Source organism: Tachypleus tridentatus, unplaced genomic scaffold (assembly GCF_004210375.1).
Source record: "Tachypleus tridentatus isolate NWPU-2018 unplaced genomic scaffold, ASM421037v1 Hic_cluster_1, whole genome shotgun sequence".
NCBI lineage: Eukaryota > Metazoa > Arthropoda > Merostomata > Xiphosura > Limulidae > Tachypleus > Tachypleus tridentatus.
Genome location: NW_027467777.1, coordinates 14,994,270 through 15,014,156, shown reverse-complemented (window position 1 = coordinate 15,014,156; position 19,887 = coordinate 14,994,270). Strand labels below are relative to the sequence as shown.

The 19,887-nt window shown below is 30.5% G+C and overlaps 1 protein-coding gene across 1 annotated transcript in view; it reads left to right on the top strand.

The window, feature by feature from the left end:
* The window catches only part of LOC143242036 (uncharacterized), a 127,276-nt gene that overhangs the window by 13,189 nt on the left and 94,200 nt on the right, over positions 1-19,887 (top strand). The window contains exons 4-7 of the mRNA XM_076485376.1: positions 6,394-6,541; positions 6,944-7,193; positions 7,879-8,036; positions 8,777-8,831. Coding sequence (XP_076341491.1) covers positions 6,394-6,541; positions 6,944-7,193; positions 7,879-8,036; positions 8,777-8,831 — 611 coding nt within the window. The remainder of the gene's footprint in view (positions 1-6,393; positions 6,542-6,943; positions 7,194-7,878; positions 8,037-8,776; positions 8,832-19,887) is intronic.

Genomic DNA, 19,887 nt, shown 5'->3' with positions numbered 1-19,887 from the left:
GAGTGTAATCTTTCGAGACTGTGTCCTGCTAGTAGAAACAAAACTATGACGAAAAAGATCATGTATAAGCCACTTAAAAGTCTTGATATTGTGCGATGTCTTATCTGACATCTATTATAATAATGATTAATTTCAGTTGGTCTTGATAATGCGCGCGCAACTTGATACCTAAATGCGGATGCTATCGCACTTAATTTTAACGGATTTAAACAATAGACAAACGTAGATATACTTTAGTACAGTAACATATCGAAAGCTTAACAAAGTGTTTAAGAATATCTAACGTTAGTTTGTTGAATAACATTAACAGTTTATTTGTCATGGTTTATAATAGGGGTAATACAGGAACTTTACAAAAACTCAGATAGAGCATACGAGCAGAAACTATCTTAAAAAGCAAACTTGTTCTTGAAATAACACTGATGAGCACTTACCTCAGTGGCTGAGGCTGATGAAATGTTAATAATGGGAAAAAAAGTTGATTTTCTGATTGTCAGACAAAATCGATACTCATCCATTCATTATCCATATTAGTTTTGTTTCTCAAGCCTACAAGGAAAACGGTTAAGAATATTTTATACAAGCTCAGACAAACCTACTAAAAAGCTCCTATAAAAACCAACAGTAAAAACAGCTAGGTATAATGCCCCTAAATCTATGCACTGCTACCAAATAAACTCTTGCGAAGGTTGTACGATTAATTTTAAGCTGATTTTTGAAAGTCGAAATTTCTACTTTCTAAATTATCTAAGTTCTTTTTCGTTACTTACATAATCTCTTTGAAAGTATTAAAGCATTACAGAAATGTATATGCTATTTAAGCATCATTATACTACTCAGAAATGCTTCATTTTATTAGAGTAAAAAATGTGTATATTTATAACAGCGTCTCCTTCCTTATTATTATTGATTATAGTTTTACAAGGTACTTCGGAAAAGCGGTTATGAAATTTTACTGAACCTGAACAATAGTAACGAATACAATATTGAGTATGCCACATAATAGTTTTAAAAATTAATTCACGTGCCTTCGTTTTTTCCACCCTGAAGAATTTCTATATGTCATTCACTTTCTGTCATTAAAAACAACAACAACCAAAACTGCGGTGTTTTATTAATGCACATTAAAGAGAAAATAATTTGTGCAACTTGTATTGCATTAGGTGGAAACTGCCATATTGAGGATTCATCATTTCTTGAATTTGATGTTGTACTTTGTTCATAGGTATAACTATTTTAGTGAATTTTCTGACAGTGAATGATTATCATAGTAGATTTCTGTACTCTTTGAATGGTGATTTATTCTACAGATTCTAGTACTTTGCTGAAAAGTATGAATGCGTATTGTAGTATTATTTTATTTCTAGTATAAAATATCCACGTTTACCTTTGGGATGCTAAGGTGCTCGCATAATTCACAGAGGCCTCAACGTACCATTCATGCATTTCCATTGTTTTAATTGTTTCTATAACAGTACCAATCTGCTAATAATTTAATTGATTTTCTCATTGCCATTTGTTGAATTTAATTCATTTAAACTTTTTTTTAAAACAAACAGTTTTAATTTAGCTTCTCAGATTCGTTTTTTTTTTTACCGTTATTTCTGTTTGAGTTTTTCATTTTCCAATATACTATGATTCATATTTTTCTTTCCGTTGTTTACTATCCTTTCTCAAACTTAGTTCAGCTTCTTTATAATTCTTCTATTTGTATTTTTCTTCCCATTTTTCGTTTAATTTTTTTCATACACCAATTTTTGATTGGCAAGGAAATGCTTGACCTCATACTATATTGATTCGTTTTTGGTAAAATACGTCCATTTTTTTTCTCCAATTTTGGCAGATTTCTTAACCATTTTGTTCTTTTATGACAGTAATTGGCAAAAAAAATCTGTACATATTGTTCATTTTGTAAGAAAGAATTAGAATTAAATACAATACTTTCTATAGACATTCAGGAAACAGAATTATGGGGCAAAAATTGTTGGGCAAAAAATTAGCGAAAGTTTTATTAAGTCAGTTTTAAAAATAAAACCCAGATGCACATTCTCAGAATCCACTTTGTATGCTGCAAGGTTTCAGGTTTTCGGTTTATTCCTCTTGGAGCTATAGCAGTCACACACACAGGCTCTTTAGTTATTATAGATTATTATTTGTAGTTTTGTTTCACAAGTCTATAGCAATATCAACTTGGTATTTTGCAGCTAAGCCTAAACAGATGTACTATATGAAATGCTACAAAGGTCCAGAGCAATTTAAAAAAAGTTGACTATTTTCTAGTGAAAGTTGGTTTACCTGGCAATAAATCTATAATGTGTGTGTGAGAGTCACTGCCATACCTCCAAGAGGAAATAACCTGGAGACCTAACATTTGGTACGCTTACTAAAAGGTTTCAGGGTATAATTTTTTTTTTTAAATTTTAATCACAAGTGGCTGTGCGAAAAAGCCATCCTGGCGCCAAAGAATATGCAGTCAATATCGCAAAAGTACAGTTAGTTGCCACTGTCCCAAACACCAAAGGTACTTTCAATTACCCACCATAAGCACCCGGTTTTCTGGAACACCAGGTATGCCACCACATAATCTCAAGACTGGTGAATCAATTATCCTTCACCCACCAACACTCTGCAATGGAACGTGTTTGGCTGTTAATAATCTCGTGCCACATGTTATGGAGGCTAAAATCAAGCAAAAAAAAACAAACTAATTTCTTGTCATTAAAATTGTTATTACTGTAGACATAGAGTGAAAATAGGTATTTGTTGCTTCACAAAATAATGTAGATACTGTTTCCAACCTGGTTTGTTTATTTACTTTTACAGTGTCTTTGGTTGTAGGCATGAAAATATAACCTTTGTGTTTTGGTTCAACTTGTTTGTGTACATTTTAAATGATACATGTTTCCATTTGTCTTGTTCCAAATTTAGATCTAATTAAACTAAACCAAATGCTTACACGAGCAGACCCGTGTACAGAGTGTTTGAATGAGGGTTCAAATCTATGAGATCAAAGTCTACACATATTTTACGAAGCATGCTAACGCTAAGGAGACATATCTCACCAGAAAATTAAAAAAACACACACACAAACGAAAACAAATGCTATAAGATTAACTCTGGGAGTAATTTAAAGAATTACATGACTGTTCAAATAAAATCCATAAGTCAACAAGTCATCATTCTGTTATAACACTGCATGGGAAGCTAGACTTAAATGTGTATATATATGTATGTTTTATTATAGTAAAGTACTATCTATGTATAGAGTATTTGTTAATGTGTTAGTTATATCAGTAAATAGCTATCATTTATGCACTTTTTAACCTTGCTAGCATGCTACATTAGCTGTCACATATGCACTACTTAACCTTATTAGCATGTTTCATTCTCCTGGATGCTTTCCGTAAATACCTTATGTACAGTTTCAATGTTGATGGTCTGGCATGACCAGGTGTTAGGGCGCTCAACACGTAATCTGAGAGTCACGGGTTCGAATCCCCGTCGCACCAAACATGCTCGCCATTTCAGCCGTGGAGGCGTTATAATGTGACGGTCAATCTTACTATTCGTTGGTAAAAAGTAGTCCAATAGTTGGCTGTGGGTGGTGTTGACAAGCTGCTTTCCCTCTAGTCTTACACTGCTAAATTAGGAACGGCTAGCACAAATAGCCCTTGTATAGCTTGACGTGAAATTCACAAAAACAAACAAAACATTTTAATGTTGATAGCAGTGTTATAATGATTACGTTTTATAGCTAGAGTTAATCTTTACTCGGTTTTTTGTAAACTTCAAGTAATTAATGAAACAGCGTAGAGTAAATGCTGAACGTTCTCATGAACATGAACTTAATGGTTCAACCAACTCTCTCCACCTGCATTCGTGCGTGAACAAGTTAAAGTTTTATTTTGTGTATTTATCGAATGTAGGCCGAACGTAATAACTGCTTAACTAATCTCAGGCCAAAGACAAGTGGATTTATAGATTTCGGTGTCTGCTATTAGAATTATTTTGTATTATTCTGTAAATCATATATTTAAAGAAGTAGTGTAGCAATAAAGGTACAAATTTGACTACAAATGTTTTGCTAGTTTTACAGTAATAGTTAAGAAACAAGTGTATTCAACTGTGCTACGTTGTCCGCAGGTCTTTCACTGAATGCATCAAACCGCAAACATTCTCAGTAACAACGTGATTTGTATTATTAGTACACATGCTAGTGAATCATAGTATCTTGGTTGGCAATTTGAGTAACATTACATCACAATAAGATGTTATTGTGATAACAATAATATGTGATATATAATATCGTGCAGATAAGTGTTTGAAAAATTATTTATTTCAGTCTTAGCTACTTACTGTCATGTATTCAGTTTAAGTTTCGGAGATTTCCGGCGAAGCTACCAAAGAGTTATTACAAAGCCATGTCTAGTTTTAAAATGACAGACTAGACGGAAAAAAGACAGTCAACATTACTCTCCACCAACTCTTGTACCACTATTTCCAGATCGAGTATATAGTGTACTTTTTCATCACTGCTACAAAGTACACATGACGTCATGATATTGCTTAGAAGAACTGAAGAATTTCTTTTATCGAACATATAAAGATCTTGTCAGAGCTTGAACTGTCTATATCAATCGTAGCTCAGACCCTACTTCTAATTGACTATATATCTACTTCCCCCAAAGGTGACTTTTCCTGTCTAATTGATTCAATCAGATTCTAGCTCTGACCACCCTTAATATGAGACTGCTCATACACCATGTGTTATATATAACGACATATTAACAATCAGACTTCAGACTTGTTCACTCTGAATCTGACAGTGTGTGTGTGTATCCTACGTGTCGTAGTTAGCGATGTTTGGAAAACCTAACTCCAAGTCAGGGGTTCTTATATTTCACGTATTTTAACTAACGACACGTTGACAATTAATCGGGCTAATTGAGTTGTGAATAAATAATAATCTAAATTATCCTTTAATGCTATAATTCTTGCTTAATTTGATGTTTATGTATAATCTTTTCTCATGGGAAGCGACATTCTTGTCTTTCTATGTTCTCAAATTTGGTAATTTGAGATTTGGACAGTTTATTCTAAGATATTCACTTTCATGTGCTTTTGTTTTGGTGATTTTATTTTATTGATTTTATTATACAGGGGTTGAACAAAAAAGTTCCTCCCTCCCTGAAAATATTGTTAACTTGTTATATCTTTTTTTAGATAACAGAAGAATATGTAAAACTATATGGTTTTAGAAGGCATTTGACGAGATCTGTACAAATATGGTCTCAAATCCTAATTTTAACACTGACTTTCGTCAACACCTGAACTTTTCATAAATGTATTTACATTTTCTCATAAAGTGTTGTACACCTGATGTAGTTTGTCAGATTTTCTTATTCCTGTTAGCTACAAAATAATCAAACAAGTTTCTCTTCAACAATCGAACTTAAAAGTGAAATTCAAAATAACACAAACCAGTTAATATTTAGTCGACGTTCCATTGGATTTCAGTACTACTTCACATCGACGTTGCATGCTTTCTGTGAGTTTGAGCAGATATTCCTGAGTACTTTCAGTACTTCAAAAAGTTCATCTTCAGTATTTGGATTGCGATCTTTAGTTAATCAGTTTAAATCAGACCATACGTTTTCAGGTGATTTAATTGGCCATTCCATAACATCAATTCTCTTATATCTAAGATATCTTTTAACGACTCCACAATTGCAGAGAAACTTGTTTAATTATTTTGTAGCTAATTGGAGTAAGAATATATAAGTAACTACAGCACGTGCACAACACTTTTTATGAAAAGATGTAACTAAAATTATGAAAAGTTCAGGTATTTACGAAAGTCAGTGTTAAAATCAAGACTTGAAATCATAATTAAACATATGTTTGTTTGCTTTTGAATTTCGCGCAAGGCTACACAACGGCTATCTGCGCTAACCGTCCCTAATTTAGCAGTGTAAGACTAGAGGGAAAGCAGCTAGTCATCACCACCCACCGCCAGCTCTTGGGTTACTCGTTTACCCACAAAGAGTGGGATTGATAGCCACATAATGACATCCTGACGCCAGAAAGGGCGAGCATGTTTGATGTGACGGGGATTCGAACCCACGGATTGCAAGTTAAGAACCCTAACCACCTGGCTATGCCGGGCCTTGAAGAGATCTCATCGAGTGAGTTTTAAAAATATACAGTTTTACATATTTGTCTGTTATCTGATAATACATAAAATAAATTAACAACATTTCCGGACTGGCTATTTTTGTCCATCCCGTGTATAACGATGGTTTGAATAATTTTGGTCTATTTAAATGGATTGTGATTTAAAAAAAAAAAAAAAAAATTACATGCATTATTAAAGATTTAAAAATATCCCGACAGATGGAGACATTGCAGTTACCATTGTCTTCAAATTATGAGTGCAAGGATTTTGTTGTATATGTGCCAAAGTGAAGAGGTGCAAGAACGGCTGACTGAAGATGGACATCTGAAAATTTTAATTGCATCTTTAGATTCGACGAATGACCCAGTAAGTCTCGCTTTTTTTATTAAAATATTAGAATACGCCAAAAGCATAGACAGTGACAATGTTGACTAATGACTCGTAGCTGTACTGTATTGTGTGTATTGTATGTAGCAAAGCCACATCAAGCTATCTGCTGAGTTCAACTCCTGATTTTAGCATTGTAAATCTGTAGACTTTCCGCTGTACATACGCATTACTGATAATTAAAGACTTGTAGCCGTACTTTAAACACACATTACTGTTGACGAATGACTGTTCACCTGGTTAATTTCTACTTAAGATAAATACAAGAGTGCCATTATTGATTGTTGTAACTTTGCAAACCCAGTCAGACTTTTATACAATGTATAGAGTTCCTACACCTGGAGTTTTTATCAGTTTTACTTATATATCATTGTGGTGCAGCAACTACTCTGTCTAGTTCTTCAAGTTATTGGAACGTTAGCCCTTCATCCTCGTTACCACATGGTGCTCTTGGGTACAGGAGACTTGGCTGATTGTTTGACACAACTCGTACTGCCATCTGACGAGTGGTATTACACCAATCACAGCACAAAATATGCTCGATATGTGAAACACCATGCAGGAAGGATCCTAGTTTACCTAGGGCTCGAGCAAAGACTTCGTAGCAAAGTATATCTTTTCGACATTTTTGGTAAGTGTGATGTAATGTTTATTTTGCTAACATTATGTAACTAATGTAATAATAAATACTAATATGTAGGGACACAATGTCACTACATTGCTGATGGCATGAAACAAATATGGAGACACGTTTCTAGCTCTTGCAGAAAAGATGGATAGAGTTCATGAAACTGTCATCTTCAGTGTCATCTGAAGTCATCATTAACATTAAAAAAAATGATCAAAGTGATTAAACTGTCCTTCACAATTTTGTCCTACACAAACAAGCTTTATAAAAGTGAATCGAAATGATTAAACAGTCCCTCAACAAATCTTACTTTATTCAGCTTTTATTCTAGTAATTCTTTATCAATATATTTTGTCTTAGGCTTAGAATACAATATATTTTACCAGTATATTCTATTGTTGATTTATAATACAATACGCTTTACCAGTATATTCTATTGTTAACTTATAATACAATATATTTTACCAGCATATTCTGTTTTACACGCTGTTAACCTAATATTTCTCGATATTTATAAATGTTGTACGCCATATCTCCAGATGTAATATTATTTATGTCATCATATATTTCAAAGTCAGGCAATTGTACATTTTGTGTTTAGTTTACTTGTATTAATTGTGAAATACTTTGATTATAATGAGATTCTAAGTACTTATATAACATTATGTTTTTACTATTATGATGAAAGAGGATCCAGAACCGCCGCCAACGCCTCTTCAAGACAGAGTTGAAGATTCATTCATAGTCATGACATCGTTAGCACCATCTAGTGTGCGAGATGATAATCACCAGTACATCGGTATGCGTCTAGAATCAGTCGTCCGGGACATGTTTAGACATATCGAGGTAAAAATCTGAGAAAAAACTTTCAATATCAGCGTAAATATGGTTTATGATGTTGGATATTGACAGTGTAGAAACGTATACCGTGTAATATAAACTCTATACTGTATGATGTAGAATATTGACAGTTGACCTTTGTGATGTCTGGTACACTTTAATGTAAGATATAATGAAGGATATTGAGAGTGTAAAATATGTATCGTGTGATATATACTCTATACTGTAGGCTATGATGTAGAATATTGACAGTTGACCTTTGTAATGTCTGATACACTTTAATGTAGGATATGATATAAGATACTGGCAGTGTAAGATGTAGGAAATCTGGTTAATTTAATAAGGATGAAAACATACAGCGCTTATTTAACATTTATATGCATATAATGTATTTATGACGCAATTGTATCTTTACAAAATAGGTTTACATATGGTTTGTATTGAGTTAGGCTATTTTTTCATCCATAATTATAAGTTCATAATATTCTTATCCGGTAGATGTCGCTATTTTATTCTTCCGATTTAAACTGTGTGCTTCTAGTGTGTTATTTAATTCTCTCGTTCTATATAAATTTCATGCAAGTATTCATTTTCTGATCAGTAAGGCGAAACATTGTAAGTTACTAATGGTAATTCATAATCTTCCGTCCAGTTACCCGTCCAACCACACAACGTTTCTTCTATTTGTCCAATTTCTTTTGTATCATCTAACTTTTCAACTGATTTTTTTTTTGTTGTTGTTGCAGAACAAGATTGTTTCAGAAGAATATGGAAACGAACAAAAGTTGAATAGTTGTGAAGGTATGTTATTCTCTGGAAACTGGTCTTTTTCATGGGCAGGTGCAACATATTAGAAAACAGAAAGCTGTTAACTATAGAAATGTTCACATAGTGTGGAAACGGGAATGTTGACTGTGTGGAGTATTCAACCCAAAAATTTGGCATAATGAATATGTACATTAACATATTAATTCACTTCTTAATTCACACTCACAATAACTTACATATTTAGTCAGATGACATATACCTATAGTAACTTAGGTATTTAGTATGATGAAATACACTCACAATAACTTACATATTTAGTCAGATGACATATACCTATAGTAACTTAGGTATTTAGTATGATGACATACACTCACAATAACTTACATATTTAGTCAGATGACATATACCTATAGTAACTTAGGTATTTAGTATGATGACATACACTCACAATAACTTACATATTTAGTCAGATGACATATACCTATAGTAACTTAGGTATTTAGTATGATGACATACACTCACAATAACTTACATATTTAGTCAGATGACATATACCTATAGTAACTTAGGTATTTAGTATGATGACATACACTCACAATAACTTACATATTTAGTCAGATGACATATACCTATAGTAACTTAGGTATTTAGTATGATGACATACACTCACAATAACTTACATATTTAGTCAGATGACATATACCTATAGTAACTTAGGAATTTAGTATGATGACATACACTCACAATAACTTACATATTTAGTCAGATGACATATACCTATAGTAACTTAGGTATTTAGTATGATGACATACACTCACAATAACTTACATATTTAGTCAGATGACACATATTTATAGTAACTTAGGTATTTAGTATGATGACATACACTCACAATAACTTACATATTTAGTCAGATGACATATACCTATAGTAACTTAGGTATTTAGTATGATGACATACACTCACAATAACTTACATATTTAGTCAGATGACATATACCTATAGTAACTTAGGTATTTAGTATGATGACATACACTCACAATAACTTACATATTTAGTCAGATGACATATACCTATAGTAACTTAGGTATTTAGTATGATGACATATACTCACTATAACTTACATATTTAGTCAGATGACATATACCTATAGTAACTTAGGTATTTAGTATGATGGCATACACTCACAATAACTTACATATTTAGTCAGATGACATATACCTATAGTAACTTAGGTATTTAGTATGATGACATACACTCACAATAACTTACATATTTAGTCAGATGACATATACCTATAGTAACTTAGGTATTTAGTATGATGACATACACTCACAATAACTTACATATTTAGTCAGATGACATATACCTATAGTAACTTAGGTATTTAGTATGATGACATACACTCACAATAACTTACATATTTAGTCAGATGACACATATTTATAGTGACTTAGGTATTTAGTATGATGACATACACTCACAATAACTTACATATTTAGTCAGATGATATATACCTATCGTAACTTAGGTATTTAGTATGATGACATACACTCACAATAACTTACATATTTAGTCAGATGATATATACCTATCGTAACTTAGGTATTTAGTATGATGACATACACTCACAATAACTTACATATTTAGTCAGATGACATATACCTATAGTAACTTAGGTATTTAGTATGTTGACATATATTCGCTATAACTTACATATTTAGTCAGATGACATATACCTATAGTAACTTAGGTATTTAGTATGATGACATACACTCACAATAACTTACATATTTAGTCAGATGACATATACCTATAGTAACTTAGGTATTTAGTATGATGACATACACTCACAATAACTTACATATTTAGTCAGATGACATATACCTATAGTAACTTAGGTATTTAGTATGATGACATACACTCACAATAACTTACATATTTAGTCAGATGACATATACCTATAGTAACTTAGGTATTTAGTATGATGACATACACTCACAATAACTTACATATTTAGTCAGATGACACATATTTATAGTGACTTAGGTATTTAGTATGATGACATACACTCACAATAACTTACATATTTAGTCAGATGATATATACCTATCGTAACTTAGGTATTTAGTATGATGACATACACTCACAATAACTTACATATTTAGTCAGATGATATATACCTATCGTAACTTAGGTATTTAGTATGATGACATACACTCACAATAACTTACATATTTAGTCAGATGACATATACCTATAGTAACTTAGGTATTTAGTATGATGACATACACTCACAATAACTTCCATATTTAGTCAGATGACATATACCTATAGTAACTTAGGTATTTAGTATGTTGACATATATTCGCTATAACTTACATATTTAGTCAGATGACATATACCTATAGTAACTTAGGTATTTAGTATGATGACATACACTCACAATAACTTACATATTTAGTCAGATGTCATATACCTATAGTAACTTAGGTATTTAGTATGTTGACATATACTCACTATAACTTACATATTTAGTCAGATGACATACACTCACAATAACTTACATATTTAGTCAGATGACATATACCTATAGTAACTTAGGTATTTAGTATGTTGACATATACTCACTATAACTTACATATTTAGTCAGATGACATATACCTATAGTAACTTGGGTATTTAGTATGATGACATACACTCACAATAACTTACATATTTAGTCAGATGACATATACCTATAGTAACTTAGGTATTTAGTATGTTGACATATACTCGCTATAACTTACATATTTAGTCAGATGACACATATTTATAGTAACTTAGGTATTTAGTATGATGACATACACTCACAATAACTTACATATTTAGTCAGATGATATATACCTATCGTAACTTAGGTATTTAGTATGATGACATACACTCACAATAACTTACATATTTAGTCAGATGACATATACCTATAGTAACTTAGGTATTTAGTATGATGACATACACTCACAATAACTTACATATTTAGTCAGATGACATATACCTATAGTAACTTAGGTATTTAGTATGTTGACATATACTCACTATAACTTACATATTTAGTCAGATGACATATACCTATAGTAACTTAGGTATTTAGTATGATGACATACACTCACAATAACTTACATATTTAGTCAGATGACATATACCTATAGTAACTTAGGTATTTAGTATGATGACATACACTCACAATAACTTACATATTTAGTCAGATGACATATACCTATAGTAACTTAGGTATTTAGTATGATGACATACACTCACAATAACTTACATATTTAGTCAGATGACATATACCTATAGTAACTTAGGTATTTAGTATGATGACATACACTCACAATAACTTACATATTTAGTCAGATGACATATACCTATAGTAACTTAGGTATTTAGTATGATGACATACACTCACAATAACTTACATATTTAGTCAGATGACATATACCTATAGTAACTTAGGTATTTAGTATGATGACATACACTCACAATAACTTACATATTTAGTCAGATGACATATACCTATAGTAACTTAGGTATTTAGTATGATGACATACACTCACAATAACTTACATATTTAGTCAGATGACATATACCTATAGTAACTTAGGTATTTAGTATGTTGACATATATTCGCTATAACTTACATATTTAGTCAGATGACATATACCTATAGTAACTTAGGTATTTAGTATGATGACATACACTCACAATAACTTACATATTTAGTCAGATGACATATACCTATAGTAACTTAGGTATTTAGTATGATGACATACACTCACAATAACTTACATATTTAGTCAGATGACATATACCTATAGTAACTTAGGTATTTAGTATGATGACATACACTCACAATAACTTACATATTTAGTCAGATGACATATATTTATAGTAACTTAGGTATTTAGTATGATGACATACACTCACAATAACTTACATATTTAGTCAGATGATATATACCTATCGTAACTTAGGTATTTAGTATGATGACATACACTCACAATAACTTACATATTTAGTCAGATGATATATACCTATAGTAACTTAGGTATTTAGTATGATGACATACACTCACAATAACTTACATATTTAGTCAGATGACATATACCTATAGTAACTTAGGTATTTAGTATGTTGACATATATTCGCTATAACTTACATATTTAGTCAGATGACATATACCTATAGTAACTTAGGTATTTAGTATGATGACATACACTCACAATAACTTACATATTTAGTCAGATGACATATACCTATAGTAACTTAGGTATTTAGTATGATGACATACACTCACAATAACTTACATATTTAGTCAGATGACATATACCTATAGTAACTTAGGTATTTAGTATGATGACATACACTCACAATAACTTACATATTTAGTCAGATGACATATACCTATAGTAACTTAGGTATTTAGTATGATGACATACACTCACAATAACTTACATATTTAGTCAGATGACATATACCTATAGTAACTTAGGTATTTAGTATGATGACATACACTCACAATAACTTACATATTTAGTCAGATGATATATACCTATAGTAACTTAGGTATTTAGTATGATGACATACACTCACAATAACTTACATATTTAGTCAGATGACATATACCTATAGTAACTTAGGTATTTAGTATGATGACATACACTCACAATAACTTACATATTTAGTCAGATGACATATACCTATAGTAACTTAGGTATTTAGTATGATGACATACACTCACAATAACTTACATATTTAGTCAGATGACATATACCTATAGTAACTTAGGTATTTAGTATGATGACATACACTCACAATAACTTACATATTTAGTCAGATGACATATACCTATAGTAACTTAGGTATTTAGTATGATGACATACACTCACAATAACTTACATATTTAGTCAGATGACATATACCTATAGTAACTTAGGTATTTAGTATGATGACATACACTCACAATAACTTACATATTTAGTCAGATGACATATACCTATAGTAACTTAGGTATTTAGTATGATGACATACACTCACAATAACTTACATATTTAGTCAGATGACATATACCTATAGTAACTTAGGTATTTAGTATGATGACATACACTCACAATAACTTACATATTTAGTCAGATGACATATACCTATAGTAACTTAGGTATTTAGTATGATGACATACACTCACAATAACTTACATATTTAGTCAGATGACATATACCTATAGTAACTTAGGTATTTAGTATGATGACATACACTCACAATAACTTACATATTTAGTCAGATGACATATACCTATAGTAACTTAGGTATTTAGTATGATGACATACACTCACAATAACTTACATATTTAGTCAGATGACATATACCTATAGTAACTTAGGTATTTAGTATGATGACATACACTCACAATAACTTACATATTTAGTCAGATGACATATACCTATAGTAACTTAGGTATTTAGTATGATGACATACACTCACAATAACTTACATATTTAGTCAGATGACATATACCTATAGTAACTTAGGTATTTAGTATGATGACATACACTCACAATAACTTACATATTTAGTCAGATGACATATACCTATAGTAACTTAGGTATTTAGTATGATGACATACACTCACAATAACTTACATATTTAGTCAGATGACATATACCTATAGTAACTTAGGTATTTAGTATGATGACATACACTCACAATAACTTACATATTTAGTCAGATGACATATACCTATAGTAACTTAGGTATTTAGTATGATGACATACACTCACAATAACTTACATATTTAGTCAGATGACATATACCTATAGTAACTTAGGTATTTAGTATGATGACATACACTCACAATAACTTACATATTTAGTCAGATGACATATACCTATAGTAACTTAGGTATTTAGTATGATGACATACACTCACAATAACTTACATATTTAGTCAGATGACATATACCTATAGTAACTTAGGTATTTAGTATGATGACATACACTCACAATAACTTACATATTTAGTCAGATGACATATACCTATAGTAACTTAGGTATTTAGTATGATGACATACACTCACAATAACTTACATATTTAGTCAGATGACATATACCTATAGTAACTTAGGTATTTAGTATGATGACATACACTCACAATAACTTACATATTTAGTCAGATGACATATACCTATAGTAACTTAGGTATTTAGTATGATGACATACACTCACAATAACTTACATATTTAGTCAGATGACATATACCTATAGTAACTTAGGTATTTAGTATGATGACATACACTCACAATAACTTACATATTTAGTCAGATGACATATACCTATAGTAACTTAGGTATTTAGTATGATGACATACACTCACAATAACTTACATATTTAGTCAGATGACATATACCTATAGTAACTTAGGTATTTAGTATGATGACATACACTCACAATAACTTACATATTTAGTCAGATGACATATACCTATAGTAACTTAGGTATTTAGTATGATGACATACACTCACAATAACTTACATATTTAGTCAGATGACATATACCTATAGTAACTTAGGTATTTAGTATGATGACATACACTCACAATAACTTACATATTTAGTCAGATGACATATACCTATAGTAACTTAGGTATTTAGTATGATGACATACACTCACAATAACTTACATATTTAGTCAGATGACATATACCTATAGTAACTTAGGTATTTAGTATGATGACATACACTCACAATAACTTACATATTTAGTCAGATGACATATACCTATAGTAACTTAGGTATTTAGTATGATGACATACACTCACAATAACTTACATATTTAGTCAGATGACATATACCTATAGTAACTTAGGTATTTAGTATGATGACATACACTCACAATAACTTACATATTTAGTCAGATGACATATACCTATAGTAACTTAGGTATTTAGTATGATGACATACACTCACAATAACTTACATATTTAGTCAGATGACATATACCTATAGTAACTTAGGTATTTAGTATGATGACATACACTCACAATAACTTACATATTTAGTCAGATGACATATACCTATAGTAACTTAGGTATTTAGTATGATGACATACACTCACAATAACTTACATATTTAGTCAGATGACATATACCTATAGTAACTTAGGTATTTAGTATGATGACATACACTCACAATAACTTACATATTTAGTCAGATGACATATACCTATAGTAACTTAGGTATTTAGTATGATGACATACACTCACAATAACTTACATATTTAGTCAGATGACATATACCTATAGTAACTTAGGTATTTAGTATGATGACATACACTCACAATAACTTACATATTTAGTCAGATGACATATACCTATAGTAACTTAGGTATTTAGTATGATGACATACACTCACAATAACTTACATATTTAGTCAGATGACATATACCTATAGTAACTTAGGTATTTAGTATGATGACATACACTCACAATAACTTACATATTTAGTCAGATGACATATACCTATAGTAACTTAGGTATTTAGTATGATGACATACACTCACAATAACTTACATATTTAGTCAGATGACATATACCTATAGTAACTTAGGTATTTAGTATGATGACATACACTCACAATAACTTACATATTTAGTCAGATGACATATACCTATAGTAACTTAGGTATTTAGTATGATGACATACACTCACAATAACTTACATATTTAGTCAGATGACATATACCTATAGTAACTTAGGTATTTAGTATGATGACATACACTCACAATAACTTACATATTTAGTCAGATGACATATACCTATAGTAACTTAGGTATTTAGTATGATGACATACACTCACAATAACTTACATATTTAGTCAGATGACATATACCTATAGTAACTTAGGTATTTAGTATGATGACATACACTCACAATAACTTACATATTTAGTCAGATGACATATACCTATAGTAACTTAGGTATTTAGTATGATGACATACACTCACAATAACTTACATATTTAGTCAGATGACATATACCTATAGTAACTTAGGTATTTAGTATGATGACATACACTCACAATAACTTACATATTTAGTCAGATGACATATACCTATAGTAACTTAGGTATTTAGTATGATGACATACACTCACAATAACTTACATATTTAGTCAGATGACATATACCTATAGTAACTTAGGTATTTAGTATGATGACATACACTCACAATAACTTACATATTTAGTCAGATGACATATACCTATAGTAACTTAGGTATTTAGTATGATGACATACACTCACAATAACTTACATATTTAGTCAGATGACATATACCTATAGTAACTTAGGTATTTAGTATGATGACATACACTCACAATAACTTACATATTTAGTCAGATGACATATACCTATAGTAACTTAGGTATTTAGTATGATGACATACACTCACAATAACTTACATATTTAGTCAGATGACATATACCTATAGTAACTTAGGTATTTAGTATGATGACATACACTCACAATAACTTACATATTTAGTCAGATGACATATACCTATAGTAACTTAGGTATTTAGTATGATGACATACACTCACAATAACTTACATATTTAGTCAGATGACATATACCTATAGTAACTTAGGTATTTAGTATGATGACATACACTCACAATAACTTACATATTTAGTCAGATGACATATACCTATAGTAACTTAGGTATTTAGTATGATGACATACACTCACAATAACTTACATATTTAGTCAGATGACATATACCTATAGTAACTTAGGTATTTAGTATGATGACATACACTCACAATAACTTACATATTTAGTCAGATGACATATACCTATAGTAACTTAGGTATTTAGTATGATGACATACACTCACAATAACTTACATATTTAGTCAGATGACATATACCTATAGTAACTTAGGTATTTAGTATGATGACATACACTCACAATAACTTACATATTTAGTCAGATGACATATACCTATAGTAACTTAGGTATTTAGTATGATGACATACACTCACAATAACTTACATATTTAGTCAGATGACATATACCTATAGTAACTTAGGTATTTAGTATGATGACATACACTCACAATAACTTACATATTTAGTAGATGACATATGACATAACTTACCTATTTAGTATGATGACATAGGTATTTAGTATGATGACATACACTCACAATAACTTACATATTTAGTCAGATGACATATACCTATAGTAACTTAGGTATTTAGTATGATGACATACACTCACAATAACTTACATATTTAGTCAGATGACATATACCTATAGTAACTTAGGTATTTAGTATGATGACATACACTCACAATAACTTACATATTTAGTCAGATGACATATACCTATAGTAACTTAGGTATTTAGTATGATGACATACACTCACAATAACTTACATATTTAGTCAGATGACATATACCTATAGTAACTTAGGTATTTAGTATGATGACATACACTCACAATAACTTACATATTTAGTCAGATGACATATACCTATAGTAACTTAGGTATTTAGTATGATGACATACACTCACAATAACTTACATATTTAGTCAGATGACATATACCTATAGTAACTTAGGTATTTAGTATGATGACATACACTCACAATAACTTACATATTTAGTCAGATGACATATACCTATAGTAACTTAGGTATTTAGTATGATGACATACACTCACAATAACTTACATATTTAGTCAGATGACATATACCTATAGTAACTTAGGTATTTAGTATGATGACATACACTCACAATAACTTACATATTTAGTCAGATGACATATACCTATAGTAACTTAGGTATTTAGTATGATGACATACACTCACAATAACTTACATATTTAGTCAGATGACATATACCTATAGTAACTTAGGTATTTAGTATGATGACATACACTCACAATAACTTACATATTTAGTCAGATGACATATACCTATAGTAACTTAGGTATTTAGTATGATGACATACACTCACAATAACTTACATATTTAGTCAGATGACATATACCTATAGTAACTTAGGTATTTAGTATGATGACATACACTCACAATAACTTACATATTTAGTCAGATGACATATACCTATAGTAACTTAGGTATTTAGTATGATGACATACACTCACAATAACTTACATATTTAGTCAGATGACATATACCTATAGTAACTTAGGTATTTAGTATGATGACATACACTCACAATAACTTACATATTTAGTCAGATGACATATACCTATAGTAACTTAGGTATTTAGTATGATGACATACACTCACAATAACTTACATATTTAGTCAGATGACATATACCTATAGTAACTTAGGTATTTAGTATGATGACATACACTCACAATAACTTACATATTTAGTCAGATGACATATACCTATAGTAACTTAGGTATTTAGTATGATGACATACACTCACAATAACTTACATATTTAGTCAGATGACATATACCTATAGTAACTTAGGTATTTAGTATGATGACATACACTCACAATAACTTACATATTTAGTCAGATGACATATACCTATAGTAACTTAGGTATTTAGTATGATGACATACACTCACAATAACTTACATATTTAGTCAGATGACATATACCTATAGTAACTTAGGTATTTAGTATGATGACATACACTCACAATAACTTACATATTTAGTCAGATGACATATACCTATAGTAACTTAGGTATTTAGTATGATGACATACACTCACAATAACTTACATATTTAGTCAGATGACATATACCTATAGTAACTTAGGTATTTAGTATGATGACATACACTCACAATAACTTACATATTTAGTCAGATGACATATACCTATAGTAACTTAGGTATTTAGTATGATGACATACACTCACAATAACTTACATATTTAGTCAGATGACATATACCTATAGTAACTTAGGTATTTAGTATGATGACATACACTCACAATAACTTACATATTTAGTCAGATGACATATACCTATAGTAACTTAGGTATTTAGTATGATGACATACACTCACAATAAC